This window comes from Empidonax traillii, unplaced genomic scaffold (genome assembly GCF_003031625.1).
Source record: "Empidonax traillii isolate 1590-97213 ecotype Southwest subspecies unplaced genomic scaffold, ASM303162v1 scaffold387:size635111, whole genome shotgun sequence".
Taxonomy (NCBI): domain Eukaryota; kingdom Metazoa; phylum Chordata; class Aves; order Passeriformes; family Tyrannidae; genus Empidonax; species Empidonax traillii.
This window is the reverse complement of record NW_020955580.1, coordinates 71356-89999: the sequence shown is the minus strand read 5'-3', so window position 1 is coordinate 89999 and position 18644 is coordinate 71356. Positions and strand designations below refer to the sequence as shown.

Here is an 18644-nt window from a genome sequence, read left to right as displayed (position 1 = left end):
AACGTCACCTTTCCGGGAAGGAAAGACCCAAAAAATAATTAAAAAAAAAAAAAAATAACAAACCGAAGACATTTCTCCATTTTGCTGGCTTTACCAAAACTTGTTGCACAATGTCAAAAAAGAGAGAGACTGACAATAACTGGGGCTTCTGGATGTGGAGTGCTCGTGCTTGTCTTTTGTTGCCCTTTTCTTTCCCCTTCCCTCTTGCGTTTGGGTTTGTTCGTTCGGGGGTTTGTTTCCAGTCGTAACCTTGTGGAGAGTTTCGGGCACGATCTGTTACGGGACTCAGAAATACACTGTCTATGGCTTTGGGTAACCTGTCTGTTGTCCTTCCTCCCCCAGATCCATCACATATAAACCCACTTTCAGAGAGAAAACCCTCCTACCCTTAATTCACCCCTCAATCCATCATCTCCACGAGATGTCACGCTGGGCATTTCTGTGCCCTGGATTTTAGGGCAAGCATTAAATGTCCTGTGGGTTTACCCACACCCCCATCGCAGAGAGGAAGGAGACAACCAGCCAGGCTCACGGGAAGAGTTTATTTGTGATGAGATGCTCCCGTGCGTGCTCAGGACCTGCAGGCGTCCTCCCACTACAGCGGGGAGGGACAAGTCAGCACCCTGCCGCCCCTCACCACCACAGCTGGGCCAGCATAGGGCCCCCCACGGCAATGGGCGTGTGAAAGGAAATCTTTGCACCCAAACTCGCTCATTTCACCTTCAGGAGATACTTAGTATATATGCTATGTACAATATGTTTATATATTAAGTATCCCCAGATTTATGGGGTGAGGCTGCTGCTGGCCTGGAGCGAGGGGCCGGCGTTTGGGCAGCAGAGCCCAGGCCAGGCCAGGTAACAGGAACGGCTCCACGTTGCAGGATCTGGGCCTTACGAGTGGTTCAGGGGGCCGGGGATAGAGGTGGGAATGGGATTGGGGATAGAGGTGGGGATGGGGATGGGATTGGGGATTTTTTCACCCTGAGAGAACGTCAAGGCTGAATCCCCAGTCCTGAAAATACCACCGAGTCCCTTAACCTGATTTGGAAATCCAAACCCCGGGGGTAGAAAAGGAAGTGGCAGAGGCAGCTGGGGTTCCCCCACAGCCCTCCTGCCGTTGCCCTCCACTGGTGCAGGCACGTCCCAGGGGAGGGGAGCGGAGCCAGGATCCTGAACCAGACGGCAGAGCGAGTGCAGCCAGCTGGGGAGGTGGCTCCTAGTTCCATACGTGACGCCGGCAGTGTGCGACAGCCTGCGGGAGAGACAGGGAGGGAGGTGGGACACAGGGACCCCCCCGTCCAGCAGAGTGGGGACACGACTGACACTTACATTGCACTCTACTGCCGTGGCCATGTTCTTGCACCAGTAGTGTGGGCCCCAGGCACAGGGGTCTGAGCCCAGGAGATCCTCCTTGCGTGAGTCACAGGCTCGGATTTTCTGCATTGCGAAGCAGAAGGGTGGGAGCAAGAGAAGAAAAACCCTTTGAGCCCCCTGTGCCTCTCTCCCTGTACCCTCAGGCTAGGACAAAAGATGCCCATCATCCAGGGATGAGGACACTTACGGTGCAGACAAAGGTGGGGTCCATCATCTGCACGAAGAGCCGCACGGCCGCGGGCTCGTACTGCAGTATGAGCGCTTCACACTGGGGAGGAGAGAGGGGGTGAGCCCGGTGGGGGTGTCAGGCAGTCCCTGCCGGGCGGGATGTGCCCCCCTCAGCTCACCTTGCTGGTGAGGGGCATGGGCAGCATCTCGCAGCCCTTCTCCAGCACGTTGCCTAGCTCCTCCAGCGTCTCGTTCTTCAGCAGCTCGTTGTCGAAGTAGGTGATGATGATCTGGCAGACGTTGCAGAAGGCGCCCGCGCTCACCGCCAGCTGCTCCAGCGGGGCAGCCCCTGGAGGACACGGAGCGTCAGCACCCACCCTGCTCCCCAGGGAGCGGGGTCTGGGTGCCAGCCGGGTCCCTCAGCTCACCCGGGAGGGTGTCCCCGCCGCGGGGGCAGCAGTGCAGCATGGTGCACACGGCGGCCGGGTCGGTGGCCTCCAGCAGCATGATCACCACCGCCTTGCCGTAGGAGTTGACGAAGTCCTTGCACTGCCCGATGACGCCGTGGGGCAGCATGTAGCACACCTTCTCGATGTCGTTCACCAGTTGCTCCTGCCGGGACAAGGCAGAAGGGGGAAACCCCCGCTCCTTGCTGCCCTTTAGCACCCCTGGTCCCAGCCCTCCCGCCCATGGAGCACATCAGCGGGACTCACCTCTGTCACGTTGTTCTCCAGGAGGCTCTCGGCTGTCTTCACGGTGAACTGGCACACCTCGCACAGCGGAGTGTTCCCCACCCTGTCCTGTCGGGACAAGGTGGTCAGATGCATGCCAAGCCCCCTCAGAGCCACCCTCATCTTATTCAGCCATCAACCCCCACGAAAGACATTCCCCACCTCGGAAAAACGGACACGCTTGAGGAAATGAAATGGAAAATAAGGTTCCCCCTTCACAGTGTTTGGATTTTAAGGAGCATGTCAGAGTTGGGGGGTCCCCACTTACCCCCAGCATGCTCAGAACCTGCATCACCTTCTCCGTGAGCAGCGTGTGGAGGGGCAGTGCCGAGGTGGAGGCGCAGAGTCCCAGCTGACCGCACAGCTCCATTGGGTTCTGGGGGGGGAGACATCCCAAATCAGGTGGGCATTGCCCCCCGGGAGGGTGAGACTGCACCCTCCACTTCCCCCTGAAGGGATCTTTCAGCCCATTGGGGCATGAGTCTCACTCACCTCAGCCTGCTGCCAGTGGAGGGGCCCGGAAATGGCAAGGAAAAAAAAAAAAAAAAGAAAATAAAGAAGAATTACAGTGGTTGCGAGCCAGAGAGAAGGGTGGTGAAACATTCTGAAGTTTATGGGAGTACAAAGCAGTGGGTTTAATTTAAAAAAAAGGGAGCCTTTGCTGAGGATTGCCCCGTCCTTCAGCTGGCACCCACTCCCCCCTGGTACCGCTGGGGAGCCGCTCACCCTCTTACCAGGTACCGCAGGAGCTGCACGGCCGTGTCCGCGTACTCGGCCAGGTGGTGCTTGCACTGCGAGAGGGAGACACGGCATCAGTGCCCGAGAGGGGACACCCCACCTGGGCAGGCACCTGCAAAAAGATGCTCCCCCATCCTGCGGTGACATCGAGGAGGGAGAGGAGGAGGAGAAGGGAGCCCACCCCTGGAGTGTTCAAGGCCAGCTGGGATGGGACCCCGAGCAAAATGGTCTAAGTGGAAGGTGTCCCTGCCCACAGCAGGGTGGTGGAACTGGGTGGGCTTTAAGGTGCCTTCCAACACAAACAGTTGCAGGATTCCCTTACCCGCTGTGCCAGGGCAGGGCTCAGGCCCTCACACACCCACTCAGCGTGGGCCACCAGTGCCTGGGGGAAGGCAGAGTTGGTGCCCAGCTCCAGCTGCAAGGCCGCCACCAGCTGCAGGCAGTCCCCACACACCTCTTCCTTGTCCTGCAAGATAACACAGGCAGGGACTCATCACCTCCTGAAATAAAACCAACCCTCCCCCCAACACCTACATTTTCAGGGCTGGGATTTAAATGCTGGTTGCAATTTGGGGGCAAGGCTTTGGTCAGCATCTCTCTGGTTTCCCTTGCATCCTGCAACATCCTACAAATTGGTGAGACTCCAATCAGAAATCATTTCAGATGTGCAATAGGTTTTTTGGGTTTTTTTTTTTATCGTTAAGTAGGTGATGCTTAAGGGATTCTCACCCTTGAGCAGCATCAAGACAGTGGCACAGGTTGTCCAGGGAAACTGTGGCTGCCCCATCCCTGGATGTTCAAGGCCAGGTTGGGTGGGGCTTAGAGCAACCTGGTCTAGTGGAAGGTGTCCCTGCCCATGGCAGGGGGTTGGAATGTGATGATCTCTACGATCCCTTCCAACCCAAACCATTCCATGATTTCATGATCAGCAGCATTCTTCCTGTGCCATGGTACCTGGGCCTCCCCACGAGGCAGGTCCTGGGGATAGAGCAGGAGGGGCACGTTGGCCATGAAGGGAGCGACCAGGTCAGCGAAATCCTGAGTGGGCCCTGTGGGAGCTGGCGGTGGCTTCTGAAACTTCAGGGCCCCTGTGGGTCTCTCCCAGCGCCGGCACAGCCTGATGGTCCCACACACCACCTTCGGGTCCGACTGGGGGAGCAGAGGGGTGGGGGCTTGAGGCTGCATCTGCCCCATCACCCTGCTCCCCCTGCTCCATCCCTGGGTCATTTCCATCTCCATCATGTCCTTCAGAGGGTTTGTCCCAGGCTCCAAGAGCCTCCTTCGCTCTGCAAGCCCCCCAAGACATCCCAAATCACTGAGAAACACAAACCCAGGGGAGTCCCCTGCCAGTTACCAGCACTTGCTTGCCCAGCTGGGCGAGGATGAGGATGCCGGTGTCCACCATCCTCTTGCACTTGACAGACCAGTCCTGGAAGGGCAGGTACTGGCATCTCTTATCCAAGAAGACCTTCAGCTTTTCCTGCATGACAAAAACAGAGCTCAGGGCCTCAGTTGGTGGTGATGGGGAGGAACAGCAGCCCCCCCACCCCCTTCCCAACCGTGACCCACCTCAGTGCGGTTGTCCTGCAGGATCTTGCCCACCACGGAGACGGCCACCTGGCACAGGTGACAGGGGATCCCCTTCTGCTGAGAGAGAGAGGGGACGTGTCGGGATGCTGTCACAGCACCCAGACCCACCACTTGCTCCCAGGATCCCAAGCCTCCACCCCAAGAAATGCCCCACCAAGGGACACTTGGGAACATGCCGGCAAACCCACTGATTTTTTTGCCGCTTGCTCTGCAGACGCGTCGCTGTCTGAGGGCATCAGCATCGGGTGCCCACCCTCGGGGTAGGCAGGCCAGGATTCTCCCCCCCAGCTCCCTGGCACTTCTCCCCCACCCCCTCCAGCTCCCCAGCTCCCAGAATGGTTACCCCCAGGGTCTGGTCCCAGGCGGTGAGCTGGCAGAGCTCCAGGGCCCCACACTTGGCCGCCGTGGTCACGTCTCGGCACCAGTCCTCCGGTCGCTCGCCACACTCGTGGAGGGGGCTGGCCCCGGCTGAGGGGGGGGCAGAGAGGAGACTGTCAGCCCACAAGGCACCCCAGAACACCAAACTAACCTCCCCACCTGCGCCCCGATGAGCTGAGGGTGATGCTCCTCACCCTCCCACTGCGATTCCCCCTCAGCTCCCAAAACGGTGGTGGGGTTGCCTGGTTTATAAATGATTTTTTAAGCCCAGCAAAGGTTTTGCTTTGCCAGGCCACTGCCTGCTGCCAGCTTTTCCAGTGGGATGCCACAGCGCCACAAGCAGAGGGAAACCTGGGGCTCCTCCTCAGCCTCACAGCACCCTTTGACAGGTTGCGGGGGCGGCCGCTTATAAAAGCGGCAATAAAAACCTTGCAAATTGAGCAAATCCGGGGCGCCGGCGCTCAGCCCCGCGCGGCAACTGGGTAGCCACGCCACAGCTCCCGGCAATGATTGAGCAACCCCACTTTTGGTGGGGTTTTGTTGTTGTTTTTTTTTTTTTTTCTTTTAATTTCCTCCCGACGACAGCATTTTCTCCTGACGGTAAATCCCCGGCAGGAGAGCGGCGGCATCGCCCTCCCGAGACGCCCCGGCATCGCGGGGCGATGGCGCAACACCGGCCGCTTAATTGTCACCTTGGTGTGTCAGGACTCATTTCTGCTGGGGCGAGTGCTTGTTCCCACCGGGAACTGTGCCCACCCAGGATGCGGCCGGGGAGGAGGGGAGGAGCGGGCAGAAGCCAAGCCCTTCTCTGCCTTGCTGCGCCGGGAAGCTGGGGGTTGTACGGGGAGCAGGATATGAGCAGAAGGACGGACAGACCCCCGCTGCAGACCCTCTTGCAACAACCCCTCTAAACAAAGCACAACTCCACACTCTCTGAGCATTTGCATCCAGCTTTCCCACCCCCAGCCCTGGCCGCGTGATTTTTGCACAGCAGGAACAAAGCCAAAAGCAGAAGCTGCTCCTTCAACCCACCCTGCCTGCCCTTAACAGGTTTCTCCCCCAAAAGCTGCTTTTCCTGCGTGCTGGATTCTGGCACCGCCTTCAGCTCATCCATGAGGCAGCAGCGTGAGATGCCCTGGGCCACCCTGGAAACCTCACCTTGAGTACTGTCTGCAGTTTTGGGAAACACAATATAAGAAAGGTGTTCAAGCCATTAGAGAGAAGGCCCCCCCATTTAAGCCAAAGGAGGTTTAAAGGATGGAGAAGGGCTTTGAGGGGAAGCCCTTGGTCTGTTCATTCTGGAGGAGACTGAGGGGAGACCTCGCTGCAGTTACAACTTCCCCTTGAGGGGAACGGGAGGGTCAGGCAGTGATCTTTTCTCTGTGGGGACAGGACCCCAGGGAATGGCATGAAATTGTGTCAGGGGGAGTTTTAGGTTGAACATTTAGGAAAAGCCTCTTCCCCTGGAGGGTGGTTGGGCACTGAACAGGCTCCCCAGGGCAGTGGACACAGCACCAAGGCTGACAGAGCTCAGGAAGTTTGGACAGCATTCTCAGGGACATGGTATGACTCATGGGGACGGTCCTGTGGGGGCTGAGGGTTGGACTCAGTGATCCTTGTGGGTGCCTTCCAGCTCAGCATATTCTGTGATTCTGTGGAAAGTCGCCGGGGATGGGGGTTGTGGAGAGAGGGCTCCCGAGCCCTCCACCATCCCACCTGCTCCCAAAAGGGCTCCCACAGCTTGGCAGGTGCCGTGGGGTGGTTCAGGCCCGATTGTCCCATTGGGCTGAGGCAGGACCGGGGCAGGCTCAGGCCCTGGGGCAGGGCGAGTCCCCCCAGATTCCCACACTGCCCACACACCTCCCCAGCAGCGCGATGCCGCCCTCGCCCCATCAGCTGAGAGGGGTATGGTTATTTTCTTAACCCTTGCTCTTGATCAGGGCAAACAGGAATGGCAGGTCAGCAAAAGCATTTAAGGGGCAGCACCAAAACCAAGGAGAGGGGAGGCAACAACCCTACAGCTTTTTTTCTGAGCTGGCTCCACCTGACCCAAGGCATCTCTCGCAAGCCCATGTTGGAGTCCAGACCCCCACAGTGGCATGAGGGGATTTGAGTGGTCTAAAAGACACTGGTGGCTTGTTATCTGCACTTTTCCGGCTCACAGTGACCCTCAGCTCGGCACTTACTCCTCACCCCTGCTCGGGTTCAAACTCAGGCAACAAGTGCTGAGCCACAAAAATAATTAAGACTAATCATAGCTACCAACTGCTGAGAGCAGGGGGAGCTTCCCAGACTGAAACCACTGCCACGGGGCAAGCAACCAGGGCAACTGGTGCCCCGTGAGCTCTGCTCCATGTTTCAAAGCTGTGCTGGAGCCACCTCATGCCGATGGGGCAGCCAGAAAGACGGACGGTAAACAATGCCATTTTTGGCAGAGGAGCGAGGCAGGGATGCTCTCATGCCCCTGTGGTGGTCCCAGGCCAGCCACAACTGCCCTATTCGTGGCTGCCAGGTTCCCAGGATGGGGTGGGCTTGGCTCAGGGGGACCCAGCACCGAGCTCCAGCTCCGGCAGGGCTGTGCCAGCATTACGTGGAGCCTCGGAACGCGCCGGCTGAGCCGGCAGAGCCTGGTGAGCCGGTTGTGATGTAAACCCTGGGGGCGGCAGCGTGGGCCCCGGTGCCCCAGTTCCCGGCCTGGTGCACACCCCTGTTACTGCAAGAACCATAAATACACTCTTCCCAGCTCCAAAAACTCTTCTCCAAGGCCCGCAGAGGCCCCTGGTCGCCACGGCACCACCGTGCCATGCAGCCAAGGCATGACCGGGTTCCAGGGCGGGTGTCACCCCAAGCAGGGACGTGCCGGGCACAGGTGACCTTTCCTGCTCTGCCTGTTGCTGCCTGAAACACGTGGGCACGTCCCCCCCACCTGCAGGTGTGACGCGTGCGCAGTCACGGCTCCTCCACCACCAGGCCTGGGCAGCTCACGTTGGAGGAGCCCGGTGGGTAATTAGGGTGCAGGAGGGGTTCTTCCCTCTGAAAAGGCAGGGTGTTTGCCTACAACAGCAGGGCTCCACAGCTTCCTCTGGGAAATTTTCCCTGGAATAAATGGTTTGCCCCCAAGCAAGGACCAGGGGTGAGAAAACAGGCTTTTCCCAGTTCGTTTCCTGGGGATGGGCCGGGGGACGGCTAAGGGACAGCACAGGCTTGTCTGCAGGAGGATTCGCTCGCAAATACTGAAGTCCCGGCGATGAGAGGTCTCCTAAGGTGAGTAGGGCTGCAGCATGTCAACCATCACCCTTCCCAGAGCTGGGGAAACCAGAGCAGGATCCTGCCTTCCACTCCTCTTCCACTCCCACCTGAAGGGGCAGCTTCAGGTGGCACTGTGGTCACTCTCGTGACAACCAAGCGATGCCCCTGGCTCACCCAAGACCCAGGGCAGCAGAGAGAACAGCCCCTCTCCCCCACGGACGCCCAGACACTCCAACACTTGGCTTCCCTCCTTCCCGACAAAACAACAGCTCCGCCTGAATCCCAGAGAAGGGAGGGAACAAGCCCCCTTTTTTGCCCTGAGATCAGCTTTAAGGGCAAACATTTCAACACTCACATCCAGGTGGGTAGAGCAGCCAGTGGTGCCACCTTGCCCAGCTCTCCTCTGCCCCACTCCAACACCACAGAGGAACAAGAAAGCACACCATGGAGCTCAGATGCTACAGCTGGGAAGAGTTTTGGAATTCACAGGGGCTTTCTGGGCTCTCCAAGTCCTACCCCCAGGCCTGGCCTTACCTTGGTAGGAGCCCAGGCACACAGAAACGATCAGGACCCAGCCACTCCATTTGTTCTCCATGCCGTTCCTAAGACAGTCCTCAGTGGCTGGCTCCTCTCCTGTGCTGCTCCCAGACTGAGGAATCTTGGAGGGGCTGGGAGAAGCAGTGAGAATCCACACCTACGCAGGGCAATTACCACACCCCTTGCCATACACCTTGATTATAAAATCATCACCGAGCTGCAAAGAGAGGGAGGGACCAGAGGTATTCCCGGGAGGTCAAGAGCCCAGAACCTGCTGCTCAACATGAACCTGGGCTGCAGAAGGTGGGCATGGACAGGGTAAACTGTCCTAGAGCCACAGGACAGCACGATGCACCCTGCATTTAAGAGGTTTGTTTGTTTGTTTGTTTTTTAACAAAAGGATGGAGGACAAGAAGGGAAGCCCCATTAAGTGCAAGTCAGCAGGGAAAGCCGGTATCAAGCGAGTCCCTCGGCCTGCGCAAGGCAGGGATTGCAACACGGGGCTGTTTCCTCACACCAGGCGTTGTGTTTGTCCAGGGAAAAGCAGCAGCAATCCCAGGCAAGCCTCCTCCACCTCCCACCACGCTCAGAACAGAGAGGCTTGATAGGACACGCAGCCTGCAAGGCAACAGCAGCTGAATGGGAGCTGAATCCATTCAGTCCCAGATTCCCAGTGCGCCTTCTCTCTTGGCTCTGCAGCCAAAGGGAAGCTAAACAAAGATCCTTTGGGCAACCAGCACACGAGGAATTGAAACACATAAGTCTTACCGGTTTACAGAAGTTTTTATTGTTCATTAAGGAAGCTTTTGTGCAAAAAAAAAAAAAAAAAAAAAAAATTCAAGACAATGTGGTTTTGTTTTGTTTTTTTTAGAAAGCAACTGCACGTTCTCCCAGCACGACTCAAGCGGGTCAGGTGCCACAGTCCACAGGAAGGGAGAAAACTACAGGGACTCCCAGTGGCAGCACAGGATTTCCCCAGCTCACCTCACCCCACAGCTCGCCAGCATGGATCCTCCACTATTAAAAAACCCCAGAAAAATAAAACCTTCCCAGCCTGTCCAGCTGCTAACGCAGCCCCACCTCCCCCCCCATCAGATCCATGTCAAGAGAACATCGTCCTGTTTAAAACACCAAATACCATCCTACACACCGGGGTGTAACACAACCCATCCCTCCAGGGCAGCGATGCCAAAGGAAGAGCCCATTCCCTATCTGGTGTATCTACCCCAACTGGGATACACCACCAGAACACTGCACAAGCCTGCCAAGATAGAAAGCTGCAGGTAATTTTATATCTTTAGGGGAAATTTTCCTTTCTCTTTTCTTTTGAAGCACTCAGCAAACAGAAGAGACAAACCTCTATTGCCATCTGTCAGCGCTGCCCAGGCATTTAGTATGTACAGAGTAACTAAAAAACTGCACTCCCAGTGGTTTTCCAATGAAAAATAGTCTGCCTGCTGCTACAGCTTTGTTACTGGAGCTCCTGCTCATCCCAGACACCACAGGAACAGCAGGAGGTAGCAGCATCTTTCTGAACAGGACTGGAATTTTCAAAGCTCCGCATCTGCCCAGCTGCTCCTTCCCAAAGGTCTCCTCGGAGCTACTTCGGTGCCTCCGTTTTGGGGGTTTTGATCCAGCGTTTTGGGGATTAACTTCATCAGAATTACACACCAAATATAAGGTCTGTCATCTCAAGAAACACAAGATTCTCACTCCCAAGGGCCTGACGTTCCCAGGGTAGCAGCCTGCCCTGAAGGGTTTTTTTTTTTGAGATTTTAGGCCATTTCAGCGGAATTTCAGAGAGGTGTGAAAGGTCAGGCTGTCAGGTGTGCCAGCAGAGCTTCCAATACCTACTACAGTGCTCCCACCATCTGCCATCTCCGCTTGCTGCACCTTCCCAGCAGAAGTGGGAACTCTGGATAAGAATTCACACTTCCACCTACTCAGGAGGGTGCCAGTGAGAACTGGTGGCAGCAAGGGAAACTGCCCCCGAGCCCCACAGAGCCTCTCAAGTTTTAGATGACTGAAATACGCTACGGGAGAAAAAGCAGAACGAGGAACCAATGGGCAATTTACAATAAGCCCCGTTTTTCCACACGTCCCGCCCTCGATGCTGAACTCCCTTTGACGTGTGCTCAGCTCCTGCTGACTTGTTCCTCCTCCATCTCCCACCCTCCTCGGCACCCAGCCTGGCTGCGTGTGGGAAGCTGCAAGACTAAGCAGAATTGAGCAACTGGGATAAGAAAAAAAAAAAAAAAAAAAAAAAAAGGGAGTCATTCCTTAAGTACGTCAGCATGCTTCAAAAGACTGACACCCCCACTGGACAGGGCTTGGCAGCAGAACACCCATGCTTAAAAACCCAGGAGCCCAAGGAAATCAAAAGGATGTGACCAGAGGCTGAGGGAGGGTTTTCCTCAGCTACAGCAACACCACGAGCCACAAGCGTGGTCGCCCCAATGCAAAAAAGCGTGTCCACTCAAATGCACCCTCTTTAGGTTTGCCAGTGACTTTGAAAGGTGGCTGGGCACACAAAGCCCCCTCCTACTCTGCATCTGTAGAGCTTTGAAAATTCCAGCCGAAGGGATTCCCGGATTCAGCATTATCCCTTGAGAGTTCCCATACACAGAAAATTAACATTCCAGCCAGATGTTAAAAATGCAAAGCGTGTAGAATCTTCCCAATGCTCCCCTACAGAAAGACACTTGAAAGTTTAGTCGCTATTTTGTTCTTTTTTTTTTTTAAATTAAAAGATAAAAGCTTTGTCTCATTTCATCTTCTTTGTCATTCTTCCCAGCACCTAGAAAAACACTTCAGCCTACCAATTTAAAAAAAAAAAAAAAAAATCTACAACACACTGACTATTTTTAGGAGCATAATGAGTTAAACTGTACAATCAGAAATATCTTTTGTTAAGTCAATGATGAAGATCTGATCCTTCAACAGCAGCACTGCTACAGAAGAGTTACAATAAAGGAACTTGAAGGTCAAATTGTTAACGAGGCAGAGAGGAGGGACAGGTGAGATACAGCTCTCCGCCAACCTCGGCCCACATGTTTTAAGAGCCACGGCAAACTTTCAGAACCGGAAATTCTTCTTCTAGTTCCACACATGACGTTTGCAGTGATCAACAGCCTAAAGGGAAAGCAAAGAGTTGATGTTAGTGGAAAAGAGCCTGTTTGCAAACCAGCGTGCATCTACACAATTCAGCACCTGATCCCGAGCCAAGATCTCGGGAGCAAATCTGCTTTTCTTAAAATAAGTGATTTCGAAACGGACTAGAACAAATAACATCCTCGCCCCCACCCAGAAGCTTCAGGAAAGAAGGTTGATGACCCTTAGCCACTAAAGGCTGGCAGAGAAAGCAATGCTGGAAGCCAATTTTTAGAGCTCGATGAGGACATCATGAGACAGGGGCTGTTGGCTGCAGGACCACTGACTACACATAAAGCTGACACTGGACTTTACTATAAATTCTGAAATGCCAGCAGGCAGGTGGGGATAGAAACAAAAACTAGAGGAAAGTCAGCTTTGAGAAAGCTGAAGCCAGCACCCTACTGGCTTTTTTAAATTGGAATACACCCACTTCCAAGTGCGGTAGAAGCTGAAAGTGGCTCCTGTAAGGAGCTATCAAAGATCAGCAGGAAGCTCGAGGCAGAGCTTTACGTACATTGCACTGAACAGCAGTGTCCATGTTCTTACACCAGTAACCTGGACCCCAGACACAGGCATCCTCCCCCAGGAGGGGCTGTTTAGCTGCTCCACAGACTCCGAGTTTCTGCGAAAAGAACAGCAGGAGAGAGAGTCAGCACCTTTCCAGTTGCACCCAGAGATCAAGGCCAGCCTTGCACCTGAGCGAGGGTGGAAGCTCCGCTGAGGCAGCTGCAGGAGCTCTCACGGGAGGTCACAGCAGCCATGAAGCTGGGACCCGACACAGGGGAGAATCAAGCTACCACAACCCCTTTGTCACATCAAGTTTTGAAAAACAGGCAAGGACTTTTCTCAAGAAGTGCCACTTAACCTCCCACCACACTCAGGGCACACCACGCCCTGTCACTGAAGCTCAGCAGTGGATCTTTCCTTCTGTCATTCCCTGCACTGGGCTGGCACTCAGCTGCCCACTGAGCCCCAGGCCTTGCACAACCACCCTTGCTCCAAGCATTCAGTGTGCTGATTCTTATTCCAGCAGAGTTTCCGTGTGCTGGGCACTGGAAGGCTCACAGGACTGTATCAGAGCCTGCACTCAGTGAAACCCAACCCAATACTCACAGTGCAAACAAAAGTGGGATCCATCACCTCTGCCAGGAGTTGCACAACCACAGGTTCATACTGTTCCACAAACTGAACACACTGTAACAAAGCACAGGTAGAGAGATTCTCCTGTTAGAGCCCCCAAAATAAGAGGGATACGTGGCCTGCAGCATGCAGGCTACCCCAAACGCCCCAACAACACACTCCAAAGGGAAAAAACAGAGACTTGAGCTCTGCAGATGGAAAAGGACTCAGCATGGCACTTTATCACACAGTTTTTTACTAGCTCATACCTGCCTGCAGCTGTCTGCAGACAGGTTATGAGAGAAGAAAGGAAAGGTCAAAAGGAAAAAGAACCAAACAGGACAGACTTCGGGAAAAGAACCAAGCAGGACAAGCTTTGACTGCAAAGCTTAGTCTCTGATCGTGGAGATCACTGCTGTCCCAAGAGGAAAGCACAGGGAACCAGCTGGAGACAAACATCCTGAGCAGGACAGCAGCAAATCAGCAGCAACAACTCACAAAGCACTTTTACCCACGGAGTTCCTATTCCCTTCACATTCGGGCAGCAGCAGGAGCACGTCCCATCAGGAACAGTCTCTCTCCCTCTAGTGGAGAGGCCTGTCTCCAGAGCTCAGGAAGATGCTGCTCTCAGCAGAGACTGAGGCACCATTAATAAATCAAGCACAGCTATTAAACAGCCTCGCAGCAGGAAGAGCTGTTCCACAGCTGCTTTAATCCTGTATATTCCATCTCTGGTAAACTTACAAGCAGTTGCCACTTGCTGACACTCAGCAGCCACCTAATAAGATTTCCAGGTAAATCTTGATAGCGGTGGTCCCACGGGTGTCTCGCTGGAGTTAAGCCAGCCTACTTCCAATTACTCCATTAATCCCCTGAACAGGATCAGCGTTGAGGGAAAAATAAAACCTTCAGCTCTTCCCACCCATTGTTCTCAGAGGCTTTCCAGGCAAACCTTTCCTGACTGCAAATTAGTACAACAATCCAGCCAATCAATTCAGGTCCTCAAAAGCCTCCATGTATTCAAAGGACTGCCAACTCCCAAGGATGGGAAGTGAGAAAACCTAATCCCTCTGCATCCCAAACTCCTCCCAGCTTCCAGCTGAGAAGGCTATTGTAAAAAACAACAAGAGATACTGCCCTCCAGTTTTCCCAAATGCTCTGCAAGATGCCCCTGCCCATGGGAGGAGGTTGGACCTGGAGTGTTTTTAAGGTCCCTTCCAATCCAAAGTATTTCAGGACTCTGCGTTTCATCCTTTTGTTCACCTCAATCTGCCTTGTCCTGACTGGAAGCCAGGCTGCCACACAGCAAGGCCTGTGAGGTCATTGCACTGGCTCAGATCGAGCCTGTTCCCTCTTTTTTTTGTTCTGCTGCTGTGCTAATAAAGGGAAAAACCTGGGAAGGATCAGGTTGCTGGACAGAAGCCAGTCCCAGCTGCACCTGCGGACAGTTTGTCTCCAGCCACGGACAGGGCATCTGGCCAAACACAGAGACCTCTGTTATGAGTACCTGGGCATTTATAGCAGAAGTAGAGACACTGGGGAGACGGACCTAAAATTAGCATGTAGACAAAATGTCAGGTGAAACACTCAGCAAATGAGGTTAGGCACAACTGTCACTGCAGGACCCATGTAAACCCAACAAATCAACGAGGACAGTTCCCAACCCTCAGTAAAACCATGGCTTTTTTAGTCTGCCTCCTGCCCAACAAACTCCTTACCTGATCACTGACAGACTCTGGCAGGAAGTGACACACTTTTTCCAGCAAAGCTTCGATTTCGGCTGTCGTGGCATTCTTCTCCAGCTCTTTGTCTGCATAAGCCACCACCATCTTGCAGATATCACAGAAGCCACCTGCAGGTTTCACTACAACTGAGAGGGAAAACGAAAACACAAACCAAACGTCAGCACTCAGGTGGTTCCCCCCAACAAGGCAGGAGGAGGCAGCCACCAGCAAAGCGTCCTCAAAAGAGATCTCATCACAGGTGAGAGACACCAGACCCCTCACCACCCACCTGGCTGCTGTGGGAGCTTGTTGGTTGCACAGCACTTCAGCATAACACACACAGCCTCGGGATTCGTCGCCTCCAAGAGCATGTCAATCACAGCCTGGCCATAGACCTCTATGAAGTCCTTGCACTGGTCCTTGACACTTCCCGGGAACAGGCGGCAGACCACCTCCATTTCATGCACAATCTCCTCCTGGAAGCACAAAGGAGGGTGAGGGGCAAAGGAGGGACAGAAATTTCACAAGCCCGTCTTTTCTGTCCCACCCAGGACAGAAGCTTCGCTGTTAACAAGGAAGTTAACTTCCCTTGCCCCTGCCACACAGCCCCCCCCTTTCAGCCACAGCCCAGGAAGAGGCGCCAAGCCCACCACTTACACACCTCTGTCTTGTTGCTCTCCAAGAGACCAGTCACTTCTTTCACCATGGTCTCACATATTTCACACACGGAAAAGGTTTTCTCTTGAGCTGAGGCCTTCTCTTGAACTGAGGCCTTCTGAGTGCACAGAAGAAACACACAGACAATAAAATCAGCACCGGACCACACCTGACAGGGACAATTCCTAAGAGAACAGTTTGACAGCACTCAAGTGCAGCGCACTCCTTTACCTAGAGCTGTACTCAAAAGGTCACACAGAACTCAAGCCCTTCTGAATGAACAGGCACTTTGTATGACTAATTAAGACTACAATCCCCAGGCTGTATGAGGAGGGGAGCTGAATTTAGCAGACACAGAGAAAAACGCAATTCTACAGACAGAAGTCAAGGGACATATATAGTGGTTTTTAAAATACATTAACTGAGGAGAAAAATTCCTAGAATTGAGAGCACCCTCCTGATTGCAAAGGAGAAGCCAAGGTGCTTCTTCAGAGTCAGAGCTGCAGCATTCTGACCCTGATCTCTCATCCAAAACAAGCAGAGTGCTACCCCATTATTAAAAGGGATCGAAGCACAGCTTCAAACACAAAGCGAAACTCAAAATTAAGCGATTTACATTTGAGGTGTCGTTCATAACTGCAGGGAAAAGAGTTCCCATTTCAATCCTGAAGCATTACCTTGTAGCTTTGGTTCAGTGTGGGCTCTGCTGTTCTAACAAACAAAGCAGTTCTCCTACTTCACAAATCAGCATCAGAAACAAGAGGAGGCCAGTTTATATGCAGAGAGACCTGGATTATTCCCTGCATAAAAGCTCACATTTTTCTGTCGTTTTTTTACACCAAAGCAAAGAGGAAAGTAAAGCTGGTAAGTACAAAAAGTCCATTTTACCTCCACAGTTTCCATTTTCACCTCATGGACCACTTGAGCTGGCAGCAGAGGCTGAAGGGGGACAGACTTCACAGAAGCACAGAACCCAACCATGGCACAAATGTCCTTTGGTTGCTGGAAAAAAAAGATGCATAAGCAATTTTGTAAAGTCTAGAAGAGTTTGCCCTTTCTACAGAGCCTGTGAGCAGGAACAGAGAACACAGTTTTAAAAGGCTCCAACACAACCAGAAGTTCCATGACTACTTCTACTCCAAGTATTGCCAAAGCATTTGATACGGTTACAGGCAGGACAGACAGCTACCAGGTGAAATTTAGCAGTTCCTTTTAAAGAGGAAGAGGTTAAAAACCCCACTTAAAACCCCCATTTACCATCAGCCACACTATGCAAGCCCTTCAAAAGGAGTTGACTTAAGAGCTACCAACACCAAAACAGGCCACCAGCGTCACTTTAGACCTGCATCCACAAAGCTGCTCCCCAGCTTTAAGTAACCATGAAGAGGCCAATTATCCTGACTTTAGAGTTCACCCAAAAGCTGAAAGAAAGGCCTAGAAGAAAGGACTTCTCTCCTCATCCACAAACTACCTTCTTTAAAGCTGCCAGTAACATCACATTCTGCAAACAGAAACAGTTCCCCGCATTACTGAACACAGCCTACAAGAAACAAAAGTTAAGCTCGTTAAAACCTAAGCCTAACCATTTTTACTGCAGTAACTGTGTTTCCAGTGTTCTTTTCACAGTAAGAGAACAGCAAAGAGAAACAAAGCCTTTAAAAAGGCTTTTTAAGTCTTTCTGAAAGGTTTTGGAAGCACGCATTACTAAGTGCAAAAATAAAATGCGGGACACGAGGCAAACTGCTCTAAGGAGGCCACATGACACCCAAAAGTGAGAAAGATTGTACAGAGCAAGACTCAAAACTTGAATTTTCCCACCTGAAGTGTCCTTAAGCTTAAAAAAAAAAAAAAAAAAAAAAAAAAAAAAAAAAAAAAAGAGAGACCCTTGGTCCTTCAGGTAATTAGAAGACCGTATCCCATCCTGTCACGAGCTTCCTACAGCAGAGGCTTATGCCAGAGTTAATACATCACATGCCACAACCTCATGCACAGGCAACCAAAAGCACAGTCTCAAAGACGCTGTGCTGCTTCAGACTACTCCAGGCAGCACCTTTAAGTCAAGCCCTTTGGTTCATGCATTGTAAGAAGCGACTCTAGGTATTAATGTTACAGCAATACCCACATACACACAACATGTTCCCTCACTGAGAGATGACAGACACAAGGTCTCGCGGGTCTGGGTGGATTAAAAGCCCAAATTGCTCCGGGAAGCAGGAGCCTAAAGGCCTCCCACATCTTTTCAGTTCGTGTACTTCAAACATCCACACCACTGCCCTAGATTTAAAGGTTAACCAAGAAGAGACCCTGGGACAGCTTTGCTCGAGCCCCTTTGAGCCCAGACTTTAGGCCAGCAGCTGACAGGAGCCACTGGCATTGCTTTGTCCTTCTTCTGGGAGAGGGATCACATTTTCTGCTCTGCTGGCCAAAGCGTAATCAAGCTGAAATCTTCGCAGCACAAACTGGAATCTGGAGCTGGAGGTAGGACTGACGCACTGGAGGAAGCCTCTGTTTTAATGACATAAATATCCCTTGTATCTGTCAACACTGAGCACAGTCACACCATGTACACAGCTAATAGAGCAAGAAGTGAACTACAAGCCCTTTAACAGCAAGAGGTGAACTACAAGCAGGCTATCATCAGAGGCGAGGTGCTCACATACCTGATCCTTCTGTTGACAGGGGAGATTGGAGACAGAGGAAGAAAGGAGAAATTAGAGATAACAGTTAAGAGAAAAAACACATCAAGCACTTGGAACTGCACATATTCTTTCCACGAAGATAATGGAATATGACACAGTCCCCACCCCAAAGATCATTAGCACTGATAACTCACGTTTAATTGCACAGTGCTGACCAGCATTACTCATTTGCAGTTATTAAGGCATCCTGGGCAAAAGACTACCTCCAAAGAGTCTGGACAACACTCAGGCGGATGCAAGGTGTGGTCATATTCCAATTTCAGGTACTAACAACACACTGCATTGCAATGCTCAAAATGAGAAACCAAGTGCTGCTGGAACAGAGATTGACTTCCCCCCACCAAATACTTAAGAAACAGGATGAGCTTCTAAAAAGCCTTTAGCAACTGGAAATGGAAAAAAAAAAAAAAAAAAAAAAAAAAAAAAAAAAAAAAAAAAAAAAAAAAAAAAAAAAAAAAAAAAAAAAAAAAAAAAAAAAAAAAAAAAAAAAAAAAAAAAAAAAAAAAAAAAAAAAAAAAAAAAAAAAA

The 18644-nt window shown here is 52.4% G+C and overlaps 2 protein-coding genes across 6 annotated transcripts in view; both read right to left on the bottom strand.

Annotated features, from left to right (window-relative positions):
* Positions 1-966: 966 nt before the first annotated feature.
* Positions 967-8861, bottom strand: LOC114062197 (prosaposin-like). The gene is made up of 15 exons (XM_027893370.1): positions 8763-8861; positions 4945-5069; positions 4581-4655; positions 4366-4491; positions 3966-4160; positions 3334-3477; positions 3008-3064; positions 2766-2774; positions 2542-2649; positions 2256-2342; positions 1971-2154; positions 1722-1891; positions 1562-1642; positions 1330-1437; positions 967-1252 (listed from the first exon to the last, which is right to left on the bottom strand). Exons 1-15 carry the CDS (start codon positions 8821-8823, stop codon positions 1217-1219), a joined length of 1566 nt encoding a protein of 521 aa, XP_027749171.1. The 5' UTR covers positions 8824-8861; the 3' UTR covers positions 967-1216.
* Positions 8862-9529: 668 nt separating this feature from the next.
* Positions 9530-18644, bottom strand: part of PSAP (prosaposin) — a 23837-nt gene continuing 14722 nt past the window's right edge. The window contains exons 8-17 of one of the 5 annotated variants that reach the window (XM_027893364.1): positions 18079-18087; positions 16307-16420; positions 15423-15536; positions 15051-15237; positions 14756-14907; positions 14545-14586; positions 13032-13112; positions 12433-12540; positions 10705-11897; positions 9530-10658 (exon numbers count right to left, since the gene is read on the bottom strand). In XM_027893364.1, the coding sequence (XP_027749165.1) occupies positions 11862-11897; positions 12433-12540; positions 13032-13112; positions 14545-14586; positions 14756-14907; positions 15051-15237; positions 15423-15536; positions 16307-16420; positions 18079-18087 (843 nt within the window). In that variant the 3' untranslated portion in view covers positions 9530-10658; positions 10705-11861. The remainder of the gene's footprint in view (positions 10659-10704; positions 11898-12432; positions 12541-13031; positions 13113-14544; positions 14587-14755; positions 14908-15050; positions 15238-15422; positions 15537-16306; positions 16421-18078; positions 18088-18644) is intronic. The other 4 variants (XM_027893365.1, XM_027893367.1, XM_027893366.1 and 1 more) reach the window with 4 other exon arrangements.